Source organism: Asterias amurensis, chromosome 16 (assembly GCF_032118995.1).
Source record: "Asterias amurensis chromosome 16, ASM3211899v1".
NCBI lineage: Eukaryota > Metazoa > Echinodermata > Asteroidea > Forcipulatida > Asteriidae > Asterias > Asterias amurensis.
The window spans coordinates 6,282,938-6,300,968 of record NC_092663.1 but is presented as its reverse complement, the minus strand read 5'-3'; the positions used below and the strand labels follow the sequence as shown (position 1 = coordinate 6,300,968).

General features: G+C 39.2%; 1 protein-coding gene across 3 annotated transcripts in view; it reads left to right on the top strand.

Annotated features, from left to right (window-relative positions):
• LOC139949116 (5'-AMP-activated protein kinase subunit gamma-1-like) overlaps positions 1-18,031 on the top strand; it is a 167,508-nt gene that overhangs the window by 55,664 nt on the left and 93,813 nt on the right. For all 3 annotated transcript variants that reach the window (XM_071947519.1, XM_071947521.1, XM_071947520.1), the window contains one exon: positions 16,397-16,567. In XM_071947519.1, the coding sequence (XP_071803620.1) occupies positions 16,397-16,567 (171 nt within the window). The remainder of the gene's footprint in view (positions 1-16,396; positions 16,568-18,031) is intronic.

Genomic DNA, 18,031 nt, shown 5'->3' with positions numbered 1-18,031 from the left:
TGAAACTGTTAAAAATAAAGTCTTTAAATTTAATATGATAGATAAATCAGTAAACCAGCTGTTTGAGGGGCTAGTAAAAAAAATCAAAGTTAGAAGTTGACACAAGGAAAAGTTAGTGGAAAATGCAAGTATACTGTTTTTGAAATGAACAACTTACAAACGATACAAAAGGAAAACGTAACCGCAGGCTTTTTTAAACACGCTTAATTGTCATAAGACATGACTGACATAAAACTTAAAACATGCTGACCATTATTTCTTACAAGTCACACAGTTTTACCTCACCGTTCGACATCCAATGGTCATGAATACCAAACGTTCCGTAGTTTAAAAACATCACCACATTCACCAATTAATAAAGGATAGCCTTTATAACGCTCGTTTTGAAAGCATTGATTTTCACACAAAGCTTACCATTATCACCGTGTAGACTGCCGTTACTGACAGATTGATAGCTGCTCACACCTCTCTCTGATATAATTCGCTGTTTTGCTGAGTTTCAATGCTCTCCACATTAATTCTCATGTACCAGCTGAATTGTAATGTAGCACTGGTACCACTGGACTATTGTTCTTCCGAATATTTCACTACATATTTAACTGTGATTGAATCATCGATTTTGAGCAACATCAACCACTACTCCATGTAGTAGCCATTACTACCTTTTCCATATCTGCATGGTATACATTGTTGAGTGCCTTTAAAGACCCGGCTACTTGACAATGAGGATATCACAATGGCTTTCTATGTACTGTGTGCTTCTATTGGGATTTGCTCAACTCTACAATGGAGGATTTCCAAGAAACACTCAGTGGATTAAACCCTCTTTAAGCAGATGCATTGTCCTTTCACAATACACTGGCAGGAGGGTTTCCTACTACAGCAACTCCACTTGTACACTCCAGGTACCTCTAATTCGATCTGGTGATGTGCATCCAAACCCTGGTCCAGGGCGTCATGAGGCTAGTGCCTCTCATGACAACAACTCCACCTTGTATCCACAGCAGCTGGGAACCAGGCAACAACAGTCCATCATAAAATATGATAAGGCAGCACTAATCAATCTCAACTATCATCCGAGAACTGAGTACACTGTTTGGGCCACCATACGATCTCTTGGAATTACTGCCAAACGTCCAACTCGACGAGGGAAAAGAGGTGGACAAGGAAACAGAAAGAGTAAACGCAACCGAAATGAACTTCCTGTCACAATTGCACATGAACATTGCCAAAGATCTATGTTTTCCAACTTTGCACTGTGGAATGCAAGATCTATGAGAAATAAAATTCCCTTGATTTCTGATCTTATTATCTCCAACCATCTCGATATTCTTGCTCTGACTGAGACTTGGTTGAGTGGAGATGAACGGGACAATCGATCACTTGCAGATTTAAATGCTACTTTACCTTCGCACCAGTTTCTCCATGTTCCTCGGAAGATCAGGTGGTGGCGTTGGAATCTGTTTACGCAAAACTTTCGATATTTGTTCAAAGGAGTTTGGAATACTTGAGTCATTTGAGTATGTTAACCTTCTTATTTCAGCTCGTAAGCAAAAACCGCTTCGCTTAGTTATTGTCTATAGACCCCAAATTACAAAAGATCGTCGATTGACTGGTCCTATATTCCTTCATGAATTTGTTTCTTTCATCGAGAAGTTATTAACAGAACAGAATTACCTTCTCATTGCAGGTGACTTTAACTTTCATGTTAACGACGAGAGTAATCGTGAGGCCCAGAAGTTTCTTGATTTGGTTAATGCATTTAATCTGAAGCAACATATAAACTTCCCCACTCATCAACAAGGTCACACGCTTGATCTTATTTTAACGCGTGTACCCGATGAATTTGTTTTTGGTGTTTCTGCAACTTGCTCTGATTTAAATCAAATTGTCATTCATTATGAATCTGTCCTTACTGGTCTATTGGACAAACACGCCCCACTTACAAAGAGATTGATAACTTGCCGGCCACACGCACCTTGGTTTTGCAAGGACTTGCGCACTGTCAAACAAAATCTTAGGCGACTAGAACGTCGGTGGCGATCTTCAAAGCTGGTCATTGATCACCAAATCTTCAGAGTTGAGTGTAGAAAATACAGTCACTTACTATCCGAGAAAAAAACAAACTACCATTCAGGACATCTGCAAAACTGTGACTCACGGCAGTTTTTCCAAAGAATTGATCGGCTCTGCACTCCAAAAACAACTAAAGTTCTTCCTTCAGACAAAGACAGCATTGTGCCGCTCACAGAACGCTTTCTAAAATATTTCTCTGACAAAATTGAAGTCATAGTCAGAGATCTGAACGAAATTCCTCATCGTGACATTTCTGGAATAGCTATCTGTTCTACAGCTGCGGAAATTTTCGACTCTTTTTCACCAGTTCGAGAAGAGCAGCTGATAACACTTATTGCAAAATCTAAGTCCACAACGTGCAGTCTTGATCCTGTTCCTACCTCCTTGATAAAGCTGTACATCAATGAACTGGCTCCCAAACTGACCCGCATCGTCAACATGTCATTAGAGACAGGTTATTTCCCAGACCCACTCAAACATGCTCACATTTCTCCGCTCTTGAAAAACCCCAAACTTGACCACGAGGAACTCAAAAACTATCGACCCATTGCCAATATAAAGTTTTTAGGGAAGATAATAGAACGTCTGGCTGTTCAACAAATTCAGGATCATCTGTCCTATAATCATCTACATGCGGCTACTCAATCAGCCTACAGGAAATATCACAGCTGCGAGACGGCTTTGCTACTGGTGTATAATAATCTACTTCTTGCACTCGACAAAGGACAGGAGGCCATTTTGGTACTCTTGGACTATTCGGCTGCTTTCGAACACCATCAGTCATAACACCCTCGTTCACCGCCTTAAGGAGAGATTCGGTATTTATGGCAGCGTGCTGAACTGGGTCAAGTCCTACCTTATAGACAGATCTCATTCTGTGGTGATTGGCAAAAACGAATCTCCATTGCATTATCCGGGTCAAGGCGTTCCACAGGGGTCAGTAGTCGGACCTTTGCTATTCACTTTGTATTCTTCTCCATTGGAAGACGTCATTAACCATCATAGCATCGGCAGCATGATGTATGCTGATGACACTCAAATATACATCACCTTCAAGCAAAGGGAAAAATCTTCAAGCATCTTAGATATACAAAATTGCTTGAAAGACATCAAAATTTGGTCAAACAACAATGGTCTGAAACTCAACGATAACAAAACCAAATTCATTCATGTCACCAGTCGCCATAGATCCTGCTCTCCAATTAGCAATATTGCCTTAGATAATATCTCCATTTCCTCAGTTCCTAGGGCTCGCAACCTAGGAGTGACCTTCGATGCTCATCTTTCTATGAATGATCATATTAATAATGTTTGCCGGGCTGCTTCATTTGCCCTTCACAAAATTGGTAGCATTAGACATTATCTAGATCAGAAATCTGCTGAAAAACTGATCCATTCATTAGTTATGTGCCGTATTGATTCTTGTAATAGTTTACTGTATGGTTTACCTGATCTTCAAATGAGTAAATTACAACGGATTCAAAATACTGCTGCTAGGCTTGTCACTCGTTCTCGCACTCATGATCATATCACCCCTATACTGCAGAATTTACACTGGCTTCCAATTAGGTCTCGTATTGCATTTAAGATATTGGTGTTAACTTATCATTGTCTTTATGGTACAGCCCCTGCTTATCTCCAGGATTTAATTCAACAGTATCAACCGGCTAGAAACCTACGTTCTAAGAACAAACATCTTCTCTCAGCCCCGGCTATCACATCAACATCCTATGGTTCTCGCTCTTTTCAGAACGCTGCTGTACATCTTTGGAACAGTTTACCCAACAATGTCAAGCTGGCTGAAACTACTGACCTATTTAAAACCCGGGTTAAGACACATTTGTTCAATCAATGTTATCACAATTAATTTATTCTTTTTCGCCTTTTCAGTTATTTCATTCTCTTTCTAAGCGCATAGGGACCTCACAGTGATATGCGCTATATAAGAACCGTCTATTATTATTATTATTAATTCGGTCCAAAGCACCCTTCACTTTTGGGGACTGGTTGCTCAATGTTACGTCTCTGCTTCTCTGTGTTTGATCAAAACACGACCGTCTTTCTCTGCTTGTATTTTCTTATGTAATCAGAAATCTTACGAACCACTAAAGTAGGTGGCCATCTTAGCGTACCTTTGTCTTCAATTCCACCCTCACCATTATGCCATCAGAAGTGCAAAAAAAGAAACAATTTGACGCCGAAAAATTTAGTGGCATTCGTTTCCGTTGCGTAAGTTCCGCCATTTGATATAAATGATCATCGTTACAGTGTAAAACTTGCCATCGCGCCAATTCAGTGAATAATACGCACGGAGTTATAACAACAGCGTAAACAGATGACATTTTCATTACTGTTTTGTTCGTGCTGTATGTAGGCGCATCCAACAGGCGTCGGCTATAGAGCTGTTAAATCTTCAACTAGTGTTTTGAACATGAAGTGAAGGTCAAAGTGGGGTCATGTCTGTGAAGCGTTCAAAGCTCTTTGCAAGACCTTTCCGATGATGTAGTGATTGTAAGAATCCTTCAGTTAGATCAAAAGTTATGATTTTTTGAAATAATAAACTTGAATTAGTGTATCTCGTCAAATGATGACGTCATCGTGTCGTAACAACTTTTGCATCATCTACTGGTTATTGTCTACCTGTGTGCAAAGTTTCAACTTAATGCAAGCTTTGCATCTATGCTTTTTCTTGCGGACAATCGACGAAAAGAAGAATAAGAACCCCCCCCCCCATAAAAAAATGAACAAAATGAAAGAGTTGTTCGGGCTGTTGCCCGAACATCTAACTAGATATAGTGTTTGTAGAAACAAACACTAGGTGTTCGGCTATGGGAAACTTTAGACTATCTGCCAATCACCAAGAGAGGGCGCTCTCCACCAGGTAATGTCAACAACTTAGGAATAGAAGTAGTATGAGTGACGGTTACTGACAGCAAATACCTTGTGTTTTGTGTGTTTTTGATTTTGTATTTAGATTTAGCCAAACTGTATTTTGTTTCTCAAAACACAATGCCAGAAATGTTTTGTCACCATTTATATGTTTAAAAAATATATAAAGTTGATTGGGGGGCTGACTCTGCCTACCCCTTTTGTGACGTCAATCGAGGCAGACTTTGCCTACAACGCGTATAGTAAACACACTTGCAAAGTACATGTACGTCCAAGTCGTGAGTTGGTACGTTTCAAAAAGTGTTTTCTGCATTCAGCAGCAATACACCTGGTCGGCATTGCCAGAAAACAAACAAAATCTTTTTTTGAAACGTACAAACTCACGACTTGGTCCGTACATGTACTTTGCAATGGTGTTTACTCAACTCATTACAGGCAAAGTCTGCCTCGATTGACGTCACGAACAGTGCCCTCTCGGGTCGGGGTCTACTCTTAAATTTGTAAATAACATAAGAACTGATTTTTTAATGTCGTATAATAATCACACAGGGTTTCTTGAGGAAGTGTTATATTTGTACTAGAGTTAATGTAACTCACATTTAAAAAAAAAAAAAAAAACTGCAACTTAAAACATCTAAGATCAAAAACTCACCCTGATCTATGGCTATGATAACCAAAATCTTCCATCTCACAGGTTTCAATTCACCACTGTGCTCGTCAATTCGAAATGACTCCTGCTCCTCTGTGCATCGCCTTTTAACCCCTAACTTTACTAGTCACTGACGCTAGACCAATCTTCAATTGGTTAGTTTGAAAGTTCACTGAATATGTATACAATTAAGTTTGAATTTGATGTTTGCTATTGGTCAACTAATCGCTGACAAAGGAATTTCTCCTTGTATCAATTTACCTCAACTTGACCCACAAAGTCACTGTAAAGGCCATGGCTCAGGACTAGCAGTCCTTGAGGGACACTAAACCTTTCCAATCGACCAAGAGAATATATAGCAATAAGGAAGTGGGTTTTCTCTGAAAACTCCCTTAAAACAATGAGTTTACATAGAAGTTGTTCTAATAAGCTTGTCGGGAGTAAAAGCCTGATCTAAAAAACAAACATTGCACCTTGCTTGTTTTCAAGATTTGCAATAAAATTATCAAAATTGTCAAAACAACATGATGACATCAACATGGTGTCTTTTTGAGTTCAAGAAGTCAATATCCTTAGTTAAACTCTGACACAAACATCAGTAAAGTTTTTTTTTAGAGGTTTTTAATCTGCCGCTAGAGGGTGCACTTATCTTTGGTGGCGTCATCGTTATCTTTTTTTAAACCAGACTTTTTCCAGACTTATGGTAAAGCGTCAAAATGTGTACATATCAACATAAAATCCATTACATAGCTTATGTGATTGAGGAAGTAGGAACTAATGAATGACGACTGTAGAAGAGACTCAAGGCAAGGGGGAAATGTTGGTTGAAAACGCCTTGAAAAAATACTAAACACGAAGTTTAAAGGAAAATAATAATAATGTCAAAATGTTAAGAAATCCTAATGGAACATGTAGGATTTTAAAACTCTAACTTTTCATTTCTAACACAATGGTTTCCGCGAGAACTAAAAACGAAGTGCATAAAACAAATATTCACAAAAATGCCAAGCTTAAATTCATAATACATGTGTTGCACGTGTATTTACTTTTGTTAAATGGATTTTTAAACCTATGACGTCACTAAGTTATGTTTCTATTGAGTCGGGAGATTGGTAAGTAAAATGTCGTCAGCAAAGAAAGAAATATTTAAGTGGGTGCTGCTCACGTCATTATCTTGAAAATTAAAGGCTGGGTTAAACTGTATTTCATACAGTGAGAACATTTTGAATGTCCAGATATATACAGACCTTTAAAATGGGGCGCAGGAACATTTTGTTAAATTTATCTTCAAATTATCTTGAAAGGGTCAGATTGTCATAAATCATACAAAGCAATATTATTGTTGACTTCCTTTTTATTTCGCTGCAGATCTCGAAGCTGCCCGCAGAATTTGTTACTCGGCTATTAATATAATTTAATATTTTTCAATGCCTTTAGTTTGATTCGTTATTGCTTTGATAAACCACAACTTTACATTAGCCATGCTTACATGTACGTTTACATTATCAAGTTATACTTCAGATCAATGATGTCATCGTTGGTCATGTGACGCGGCATTAAAGGTGCACTGTTTGAAGTCATATAACTCTCAAAGTAATGATACGATTACATGTATGTTGAAACTTTGTAGATTGCTAGATATTGGCAAGTTCCCGTGAATGGTTAAATGACGTCATGATCACATGATTTGTTATGATTTTTTTTCATTTTTGCACCTTTAACACAGAAATTGCTATCTGAACATGGTATGATCAAAATGTTTGTTTTTATTTATGCCACATTGGGCAAATGGCTTTATATACACTACGAATTTCAAACTCAGTTGAGAAATCTGAAAATTTTATTGACGAAACAGCCCTGCATTTGTGCACAAATGCAATCATGTCTAGTTTTTATTTTATTTGTCTGATTCAGTACTCGCATTTATTTGAATAGTTCTCAAAGAGAAATTGCTATGAAACTTTTAGGGATTGAAGGTTATGGTGCAATTATGATCCTAAAGCAAAGATGTCATGATGACATCATCACTGGTCACGTGACGTCATCTTGAAGGTGTTTTATGTTAAATAATTGAAAATCTTAATCAAATCGGCCAAAATAGACCGTAGGTTTCTGTTTGCGGGATTGGGTAGGGATAAATTAGATCTTCATTTTGTTTAGTGTGCGTGACCTCACATGACCTCTACTTCCAGTCGTAACCGGAAGTGCCCTTTAATTCAAAAGTGGCAAAAGTTATGAAGTTGCTTTCCAAGACGTAAGTGTTTAGCAAACAGAATATCGATGACGTCACAAATTGCAACAGCGCCCTCTAGCGCCAGGTGGAAAACTCTTCAAAATTGACTTTGAAGATGTCTGTGGTGAAGTTTTTTTGTAACTTCAAATTTTACACACACGTTAACTGTCAGGCAGGCATCATATTTGTGAAGTTTCAGACCAATGGCGTTGTGGGGGGGGGGTCACATGACGTGGCCTTTAATGTGCACTTTTTAACCTAATATAACTCCCGAAGTAAAAATGTGATCATGTTGAAACATAGTAGGTTGTTAGATATTGGTAAGTTCTTGTGAATTGTGAAATGACGTCATGATCACATCATCATGTAATTTGTTATGATTTAAAAAAAAATTGGCGTCATCAATTCCTAACTGAACATGGTTTAATCTGAATTATTATATTTTTATTTATGCCAGATTGAGCAAATTGCTTGGAATACACAACAAATTTCAAACTCAGTGGAGAATATTGGAATTTCATTGATGTTTAGGTATGCATTTGTGCACAAATGCAATCATGTCTAGTTTATATATTTTTGTTTCTTGCTGTTTCAGTGCTCGCGATTTTTTGCATAGTTCTTAAAGAGCAATTGCAATGAAACTTTCAGGGATCAAAGGTTATGGTGCAATGATGATCCTAAACATGCTAAAGGGCGATTCCAAGCAAACATGGACATGACACCAAAAAGTAAAAATTGTGTAACAACTTTCTTTCCACATAAAAGTTATAGCTAACATATGAAAGGAAAAATTCAAGCTGTGAACAGACCCTAAAAGTGAGCACATTAAGGTGATTTCTTCAAAGTTAAATATTGTCCCCCACAAAGGTTCTTCCAGCAAAACTTTATTAGTTGTGATTAGCAGCAGGTACAACTATTTAAAATCCAGAATGAATTTTAATTTGTGTTTCTCATTTAAGCAATATGTGAGTGTACTTGTGGGAGCTTCAACAGGGCCACTCAACTAACCGAGAGGAAGTTATTTCATTTGCACGAAAAATTCACTGGCTATCTTCATGGCAATTCAAAATATGCTTCTACCCTTATTACCAAGTCTGAAATGAGTAAAGAAATCAACACTCTAGTTGGTGTATTTTAATAACGAGTCATCAAAAAGTGTAATGCAACTAACCGGTAATGCAACTAACCATGCAATGTAATGCGACTAACCAAATCTTTTTTCAAGAGGAGGACGCTAAGAGGTCAGCAAAGCTGTATATCTTGGTTTTGACTTACTAGAGGACAGTATTACATGAATTAAGAGATCTGGAGCTCTGCAGATGCCACTCATGCCCTACCCACAATGCATTTTTCCATGCTGAAAACTATAAAATGTGTTGTACATGTGCCACTCCAATCTAGAAAAGCAACATTTCTGAGAATTTTGAGTAGAAAAGTGAAGTAATGGAACTAATTTACTCCACAAATTGTAGACATATGTACATGTTGTACCACTGCCTAGGCTGAAAAAGCAGAATGATGTTAAAATACAAGGGTCTACTTCACTCTACTTACCGGTAGAGTCGAATTACTAATTTGCATATTCCCTATGCCGCGAGGCAGAATGCTAAGACTTTTACACACAATAGCGCCCTCCACCGTCCTACCCATAACGCCCCGCGACATGCCCGTCACAGAGTCGTCCTCTTTTCTCTTAGCCGCGAGTGAGTGAGGTTGTGTTTTAAATCTGTTCCACAGTTCAACCGTTGTCTAAACCTTTCCTCACTAAGAGTGCTTAAAAAGACTTGAACAATTGTAGAGTTGTAGTTGTTATTGTTGTAGTGGGAGGTTGCTTGGGGTGTGCTGGATCAGGGTGATGTGCGGTCACGCACGGGTGCACGCCCACAATCCCAGACGGGGATTAGCATACACCCCTCTGGATCCTTTGTATCCGATCGGGATGCAGAACACCATGATTTGTTAGGCACAGCCCTGCCTTTGGGTAAACAATCAGTGAGTGTATCCGACGCCCCCGGGTCCGGTGACTCGTCCCCGGAAGAGGACGAGTTGACCACGGCAGTTCAACGGCTTTCGATTGCCGAAACTGAATTGTGCCTTGTCCAAAGGGACATGGCCCGGGTCTCCCCGCCAAGGAAGCGGGGGACGCCCCCAATGAACGATGGTCTTTTAAGAGGAGTCTTTAAGAGGAGGACTGGCCCCGCCCCGAGGAGTGGTAATATTTTCCCGGCGATACCGCTCGACCGTGTATGCGCGAACCGCATCGAGGGCATCATGTCGGACCCTCTCAAGCACCGTGCCCTCGAAGGGGAGATCAGTTCCCTTCTCCTAAAACGGGCAATACGCGTTGTCACCGACCAGGGGACACGGACGGGGTTCATGTCCACTTTCTTCTTAGTTCCCAAGAAGGAGGCGGATGCTTGGCAGCCGATCCTAAATTTAAAGCCCCTAAACCGTTATATCGGCCCAAAGCGCTTCCGCATGGAAACACTGCGGGCAATCCTCGAATCAATCGAAACGCCGGCATGGGGGGCGAGCTTGGACCTTCGGGACGCTTACCTCCATGTCCCCATCAGGGCCGAACACCGCAAATTCCTGCGCTTCCTCTACAACGGAACACTATACGAATTTGGGGTGCTCCCCTTTGGGCTGTCGACCTCCCCTCAGGTTTTCACCCGAGTGGTACGGGCGATCGGGGCAGCACTTCAGAGACGAGGACTGCTGATTTTTCAATACCTCGACGATTGGCTGATTGTGGGCCGATCACAGGAGGCAACGGACGCGGCACTGACACTTACTTGGCGCCTCACGTCCAGACATGACCCCATTTTGACCTTGTCTTCTGGCTCAAAAGAGAGGTTGAACATTTAAAAATTCATGTCTAAAGAAAACGTTAATCCCCCATTGGTACATGTATGTGCATACACATTTAACACGTAGGCCTGCACCACGTGTATTGAACTAGCCATGCAGCAGAGTCACGCCCCAGTGATCACCGTACAATAGTCTTCGTTCAAGGCATTTACGGTTACTTGGTCTCTTTGTTAGTCTCTTCTACGGTCGTCAATATTTCATAAGTTCATATTTCCTCAACCACATAAGCTATTTTGACAATCTATACATTATATGAAAGTGCTTTACAAACTTCACAACAATGGATATGTTGGTGACCTTTTCTTGACCTTTTGATCTGTCTAAACCAGAAGTGACTGTTAAAACGCTTTGAAAAGGCGTTATTTAAAGCTTTTAGGTTGAAATGCACACCTTTTGATGGTTTACAATCACTACATACAAGTCTGGCAAAGGTCTGGTTTAAATAAAAATAATACCGATGACGTCACCAAAAATTAGTGCGCCCTCTCGCGGCAGATTTAAAACATCTAAAAACACACTTTTACTAGATGTTTGTGTCAGAGTTTATGACAATTGTTTCAAAATTGGTAATCATAATCTCCCACATATTAGCAACATATCTGTGAAGTCAACCTTAGCTTTATGGCATCATCATGTGTCACGTGGTATTGCTTTTAAGGTGCACTTTTCAAAGCTGTGTGTCTGCCAAACCAAAAGTTTGACTGAGGTGAAACTTGGTGTGTTGGTAGTCAAGGACATTAACTTTTTGAACTTGAAATGACGTCATGATGTCGTCACGTTGTTTTGACAATGTTTGCAGTTTTGATCATTTATAACAAATCTTGAGAACAAAGCAATGTGCAATAATTGTTTTTTTAAACCAGGTTTCAATGTACTTCCGGAAACCGAACACCTAGTTTTTCTCAAAAACTGCCTGGGTATATTTACCTTTCAAAAAAAGTTGTTTGAAACCAATATATGCGTCAATGAGGATGAGGAGTGCAAAAGCAATTGGTGTACTCAAAATGTACCCTTTTCGAGATAATCACACTTTTACATTTTGTTTTGCTATACATTTGTGTACAAGGTCAAAGTTTATACTTAAATTACACTAGCGGGATGCTGCGCTTCGCGCGGCACCCCGCTAGATGAGGAGGATTCTAGTATACAAATGTTGTAAAAGGTAATGTGGGGGCGGGAGGTGTTCTTACAGGTAATAATCCTTTCGTAGGATTGGATACGAAATTGTGTTTATGATCGGTATGGAAATTTGTCATTAATGTTGTATTTTTATAAAAATTAATTGTTGAGCGTGCACAACTTAGTGAAACGTCGCGACGCGTCGCCTCCTCTCCTCACCTTCTATCTTGCGTTCTCCAACTAAAGGAATTGGTGTTTATTTCTGGAATTGAGCTTTAATATTGGGGATGGGTATACTTGGCATGATATGTAGGGTATTTCGTAATATTTTAGTGTTGATCGAGCGGGCCAAAGCATCATCCGTAATGTGGATTATGTTTCGCCTCTTTTACGCATAGTTTTAGTTCAATCGGCTTTTGTCATTGTGTCAATTTTATCCACTGCACTGAGTATTTCCCAGCTAAGATGACTGTAAGGATAATAATGCTTAGTTGACTAAAAATATAGCACGTACACTGCTCCAATGACACACTTATTTTATTGTTTTGAGCACATTGGTATAATTCAGTTACACTTTTGGCAAAAATAATGTACACACTGAGTCCCACCCAAACTGCTTTCATTATAGCTACGAACTTTGTGAAACATTTGCTTTGTTATGTTGAGGGTCTGTACATCCAGTTTTGGTTAATTTATATGGAGATGGTCCAATCGGACAATGTATAACACGCTGAATGTGGAATCAGGAGTGGTACAAAATTGGTTCCCTTAGCAACAAATCCATAGTCACCGATAGCCACGAATTTGAGTGGTCTAAGTCTGGTCTCCCCCCGCAACAATATTATCACCGCTGCTAATAGTAATAGCAGAGGGGAAATCCGACTAAAAAGGCTTGTATGAAAGTGGTACCCTCTTTTAAAACAAACTCATAATCACAGCCACTAATAGCCGCGGAGGTTATCTGACTAAAAAAGGAAGCTTCGAAGAAGTTCTGGTATACAGCAGAAAAGAAAAAAAAACGCGTCAGTTGGTATGGACTTTAACCACAAAGTCAATTTCTGCAAAATTGTATTGAAAATAAAAATATTTAATGATTGGTTGCTATAACTGTTGAATGATTTTTGCTTTGTTTCCAATGAGGTGTACACGATTTTAGAATCTAAGGCCCCATTCATCGTGATTTATTGAGCGTACGTCCAACGACACAAACAAAGTTGTCTGAGCACCAAATAAAGCGAGTTTTCTGAAACATGCTGTGCAACATCTAATCTACTGTTTTTACCACCGCTTTTGTGAGTAACAGTGCAGGGGCCTAATTAATTTTTAGTTTATTCTCATATCAATTAATTCTCATGTAAACTTTCTGGTGAACATCCGCCGGGGCGCGCGCCCGCGTGACGAAGTCCCCTGATAAAGCATCCAATTATATATGTTATCATAATTATCCGTGGAACCTTAAACGAACTAAAATAATAGAAATGGTAATTTTATTGGTCTTTAATAACTACTCCGACATTCTCTCACTTGATTCACTTTCAGAAAACATTTGCCTGGTTATTTTGAGGGTTTGTATGCCAGCTACCCCTACATCCTCTCACTTAATTCACCTCCAGAAAACATGTGCCTTGTTGTTTTAAGGGTTTGTAGGCCAGTTTGGTTAATTTTGTAAGGAGAAATTCGTAAAAAGTACCCGATTCAGCTGCACATGAGGGCTCTTTCGAAATTCGATAACAAAACCCGATGGCCGATTGCTTAATACAAAACGGATTTGGCAAAATCTACATCCTGAGTCCTGACCAAACTACGTTCTAACAATTTTGTTGGTTCAGAACTTTGAATGGAATGTTCGTTTACAGCTTCAAAACAGCCGTTGATGTTTCACAAAGTTCGTAACTATGAAAGCATACTATTCTTAAACGGTGATTTCATGTACTCGTTTGTAGGTTTAACTTGCAAAACCTATACAATGTATATGAAAAGAATCAGTAATGTATTTACTTTCTTTTTGAAAATGTTTCAACTTTTGCGTGTGTACGTTCTGTGTGTGTGTGTGTGTGTGCGGGGGGGGGGGGGGGTCGACGTATGGACTGTACCACTAATGGTGCAGAGTTAAATGGAACAAAATAAAGTTTCACAACAATGGGTTGCTGATGTTTGATGCGTTTAAAAAATGCTGGAAAGTTGGGTAGGCCTACATGAGTGACTTAATGGTAAGAAACACATACGTAACAGATGCATGTATTCAAGCCTAATGTTTTTTATTTAACACGCGAAATTACCCCCCCCCCCCCCCCAAACCCGACGTCTGTAACGACACAACCGTGTTGGATATCACAAGGATGCCATACCACTGGACTTTCTAATTTTCAATCCAAGATGGCGCAGGTTACGCTTTTAATAGTATAAATAGGTTTGTAGTATCAATATCAAGTTGAAAATACATTTTATTGATAGATGTATCAAATGTGATCAAACTTGACTCAAATTTTGAAAATATTGATTTTTGACCTTTTTTGACCCCAAAATTGTTGACCTTAAAAATCAAAATCAAGCTGGGCATCCACACTAATTGTCTATCTGAGCCCATCATCTATAAATCTAGCATGGATGCCAGTCATGAACAAACTAAGGTGTCCAAATTTCACACTTTGGCTGGCCTACTAGAATGCACTCTCCATACGTCCAATCCAATCCGTGTCCTTGGCCCCTTCACCTTTGATATCAAATTTATTGGGATTTTTGGTAGGGTTTTCATAACAACTTATCAACAATGGTACGATTAATTGCAACAATTGAAGGAACCCGAGTTGCTATGAGAATGTCCCTGTGTGCACTCCAAACTTGAGAAAGTTCATACTCAAAATTCAATCGATTTTTACTCAAAACGTGTGATGTTATTTTGAACAAATCCAGGCGTAGGGCTATATACAGCTTCATAACCATAAGATTGGTAAGTTTCATGATGCAGATCGTTGCAAAGAATTTTATATCAAGGTGCATGCTGGGGCCAAGTATACGGAGTGGATTGGACCAATTTATGGGGCTAGTTTTTCCCCATCCGTGACCCTGCAGGTAGATGGCAATCAGTGTTATGCAAATTTTATAATTGCGATCTCAAAATTTGAACTTCAAGACAGTTTCTCTACTCCTATTGGCGGAGAGCCCGTCGCGTGGGGGTGTTTAAACGGTTGATAATGACCAGTGTTTATAACCGACTGTCAGGCATGCAAGATTATCACACAGAATGCAATTCATTAGTAACTGCGTGTAATCTACTTCTAAGCGTGCACGCGTAAACCATTTCTAAGTGCAGGTGCGTTAACAAAAGGGCATTTATGAATGGGAATAAAAGAATAGTGACTTGTACGGATAAAACCTTGCAGGGTCATTGCCGTGCACTAAAGGCCCTCGCCTTTGACTCGGGCCTTTAACACACGGCAATTCGACCCTGCCGGCTTTAAACAGCCTTGTAAGAACTCGTTGCTACCCTTTTATTCCCTCGTTACTGATAGAAAATAAGTTTTATTCGCACAAGTGTGGATCCTCCTTAAATCAGGGCTGGTCGCTGGAAGTGGAATGGTGATCGCAAGCAATGAATTCACGCTGGTAAATAGAGCTGAAATTAGGCCCAGGCGTTATGCCCTAATGTTCATTTTGGGAAACACGCTGTCCACACGCACACATCCACTCTCAATTTTTCATGAGACAATTTATGTGAGTGAAACAACAGTGGTCCACATTGAAACAGTGTACAAGGTAGGCCTACGACGGAATGTTAATAGCTTTTTTGATAACAAATACCCAGGTAATTTATACTGTGTCGTCCCTCATCCCTTTTTTGGTTAAAAACAGTTCCACGACGCTATAGTAGCCGAAACCCAATACATGCATTAAATGAACACACTCTGTGTTAACACTACAATATTTTCTCATGTACAGTGTATAATATTGAAAAAGGTCATCATAACCCATTAAGCATCATGAAAAGGGTCTTTTATATTAAATAGCAATTACGTAAATACAAATAGTAAATAAATGAAATGCTACACAGAGTATTACTCCATTTGACTTTGACTTCCTTTCTAAAGCAAAATTTGAAAAATCTCAAATGACAACATTTTGACAGTGTTAAAAGTGCACGTTTGTGTTCACCAACATATGAATACATTCAACAAAACTGTTGTATGTTTTATTGACCATCCAAAAAGGTTTACACAGAACAACCTTCTTGTATACACAATCTTATAACTTAAAAAACAAATTTAACTGAATCTGCAAACTTATCAACAATTAAACCTCAATATCAAGACTGCACCTGAATGTCATGATGGCGTAATCAGTGTCAAATAATTTTACCTACCGAACAGACGATTAGATTTTTACAACCCCTTTTGCATTTTAAATTAAATTCACATAATTAAAAAACAATAAGTTGCATGTCTCCTTTTAGAAAATATGTTTCAGAAAGCACGTTTCAGTTTGCGCATCTGGTAAAAAAAAATACACTTACTTTCTGTGTAATGAAACTTATAGGATACAATTTGTTTTTATCTTCAAAGGACTTGGGCTCCTTTGCAATGCCGTTTCTGGAGAGTGAGGAACATATGGAAGAACTGGATGGGGAGAAGAAACCACTTGTTACTAGTGGAGGAAGTCCAAGTGGCTCATCATCACCACAGAGTCCATTAGAAACAAGAAGATATACATTTCCTTCTAACCCTAACAAACATGTAAGTATAGCAGTTTCATTCTTGGTAAACTTGGAGTTTTTATTTATTATCTTAATGTAATCTAGTATAATCTAACATCTGGGTGCTGTTGTTGCATGCTAGGGTCTGGACGTGTCGTGTTTGTGCTCGTGAGAAGTGCTTCTTTTTTCACCTTTCTTAGCTTCAGCCATCATTTACACATGGTTAATTAGTGACATTTAAGTCTGGTCATCATCCCTGGCTGTTTTTGTCTCTGTAGTGTTTCATTTTTGGCAAGCTGCAGAGCAGTGCGAGCCTATGTAAGACCAATTTCCGTCCAGCGTCCGTCCGTCCGTCCGTCTGTCCATGCCGCCCGCATGGAAATGTAAAAGTTTTGTTTTAAGTTTAAGTCTTTGAGTTGAGTTGTTTTTGGTATACAAGCCAAAGTGAGATTGTTGTATATACAATTGACAGTAATTTTCAGAAATGTTCAGCTATGTTTTCAAATAACGTTGACGTTTTTGGAATAATTTTTTGTTAAAAAGTTCTTTTGGAATAAACAAAAGTGTTAAAGTTTTTGAAATAACAACAATGTTTAAAAGAAAATTTCAGGCTAAAACATTGACATCTGGATTTAAAAGAAACAAACTTAAATGTACATCTTAAATTTTTGAAATTATGTATTAAAACAAAAATCAAACTCTCTGTCACTGGTTCCAGTTGAATGGGCTGCAACAATGAAAAACATAAATGGACATAACTCCTGATTGCAATGGTGTACTGACTTAAAAAGCTTAAGTCAAATATTGTTTCTTACATGTAGATCATATATGAAAAGAGATACTTAAAGAAATAATCACAGGTTACAGTTGAATGAGCTAAAACAATGAGTCTAGTTCACTCATACTTAGCTGTAGAGCACAACACTATTTTTGCATATTTCCATTTACCAGCAGGTAATATCGCCAAGAATTAAATAGTGCCCTCTATTGGCTGCTCCATATTGCCCCACGGCGTACTGAGTGATATTCTTTTATTCTCTTAGCGGCAGAACGGTGAGACGTGTTATTAGAAACTAGCGAAGATTTGCTCTAAAACGTCCCCATATTTGCTTAGAGAAGCTCGATAATATAACTCTACGACCACAAACAGTTCGTGGAACTGTCAGAGTTACTGTCTTTTGATTGTTGTTGTTGTTGATTGTGAATATGAAGCGTTTTGGGAGGGCAAAGTCTGTCGTTACAGAGGGAAACTACACCCCCTCGGGACAGTCTGAGTCCTCCGTAGGCTGTTTTGGCGACACTACGTTGCCGACCCAGTCTACCGCCCATTATCCACAGCCACCGGTGATGTTGCAGGGCCGAGTACTTGATCCCCGGCGTCAGCCAAGGATAGTGGAGTCTGGAAAACCAATGCTGTTTCGAAGGGGCGAGTTACCCGAGCCCCCAAAACGGAACATAAGCCGAAGAAAGGTCAAGTGGGCAAGCAAGACGTTGTACCGGGTAT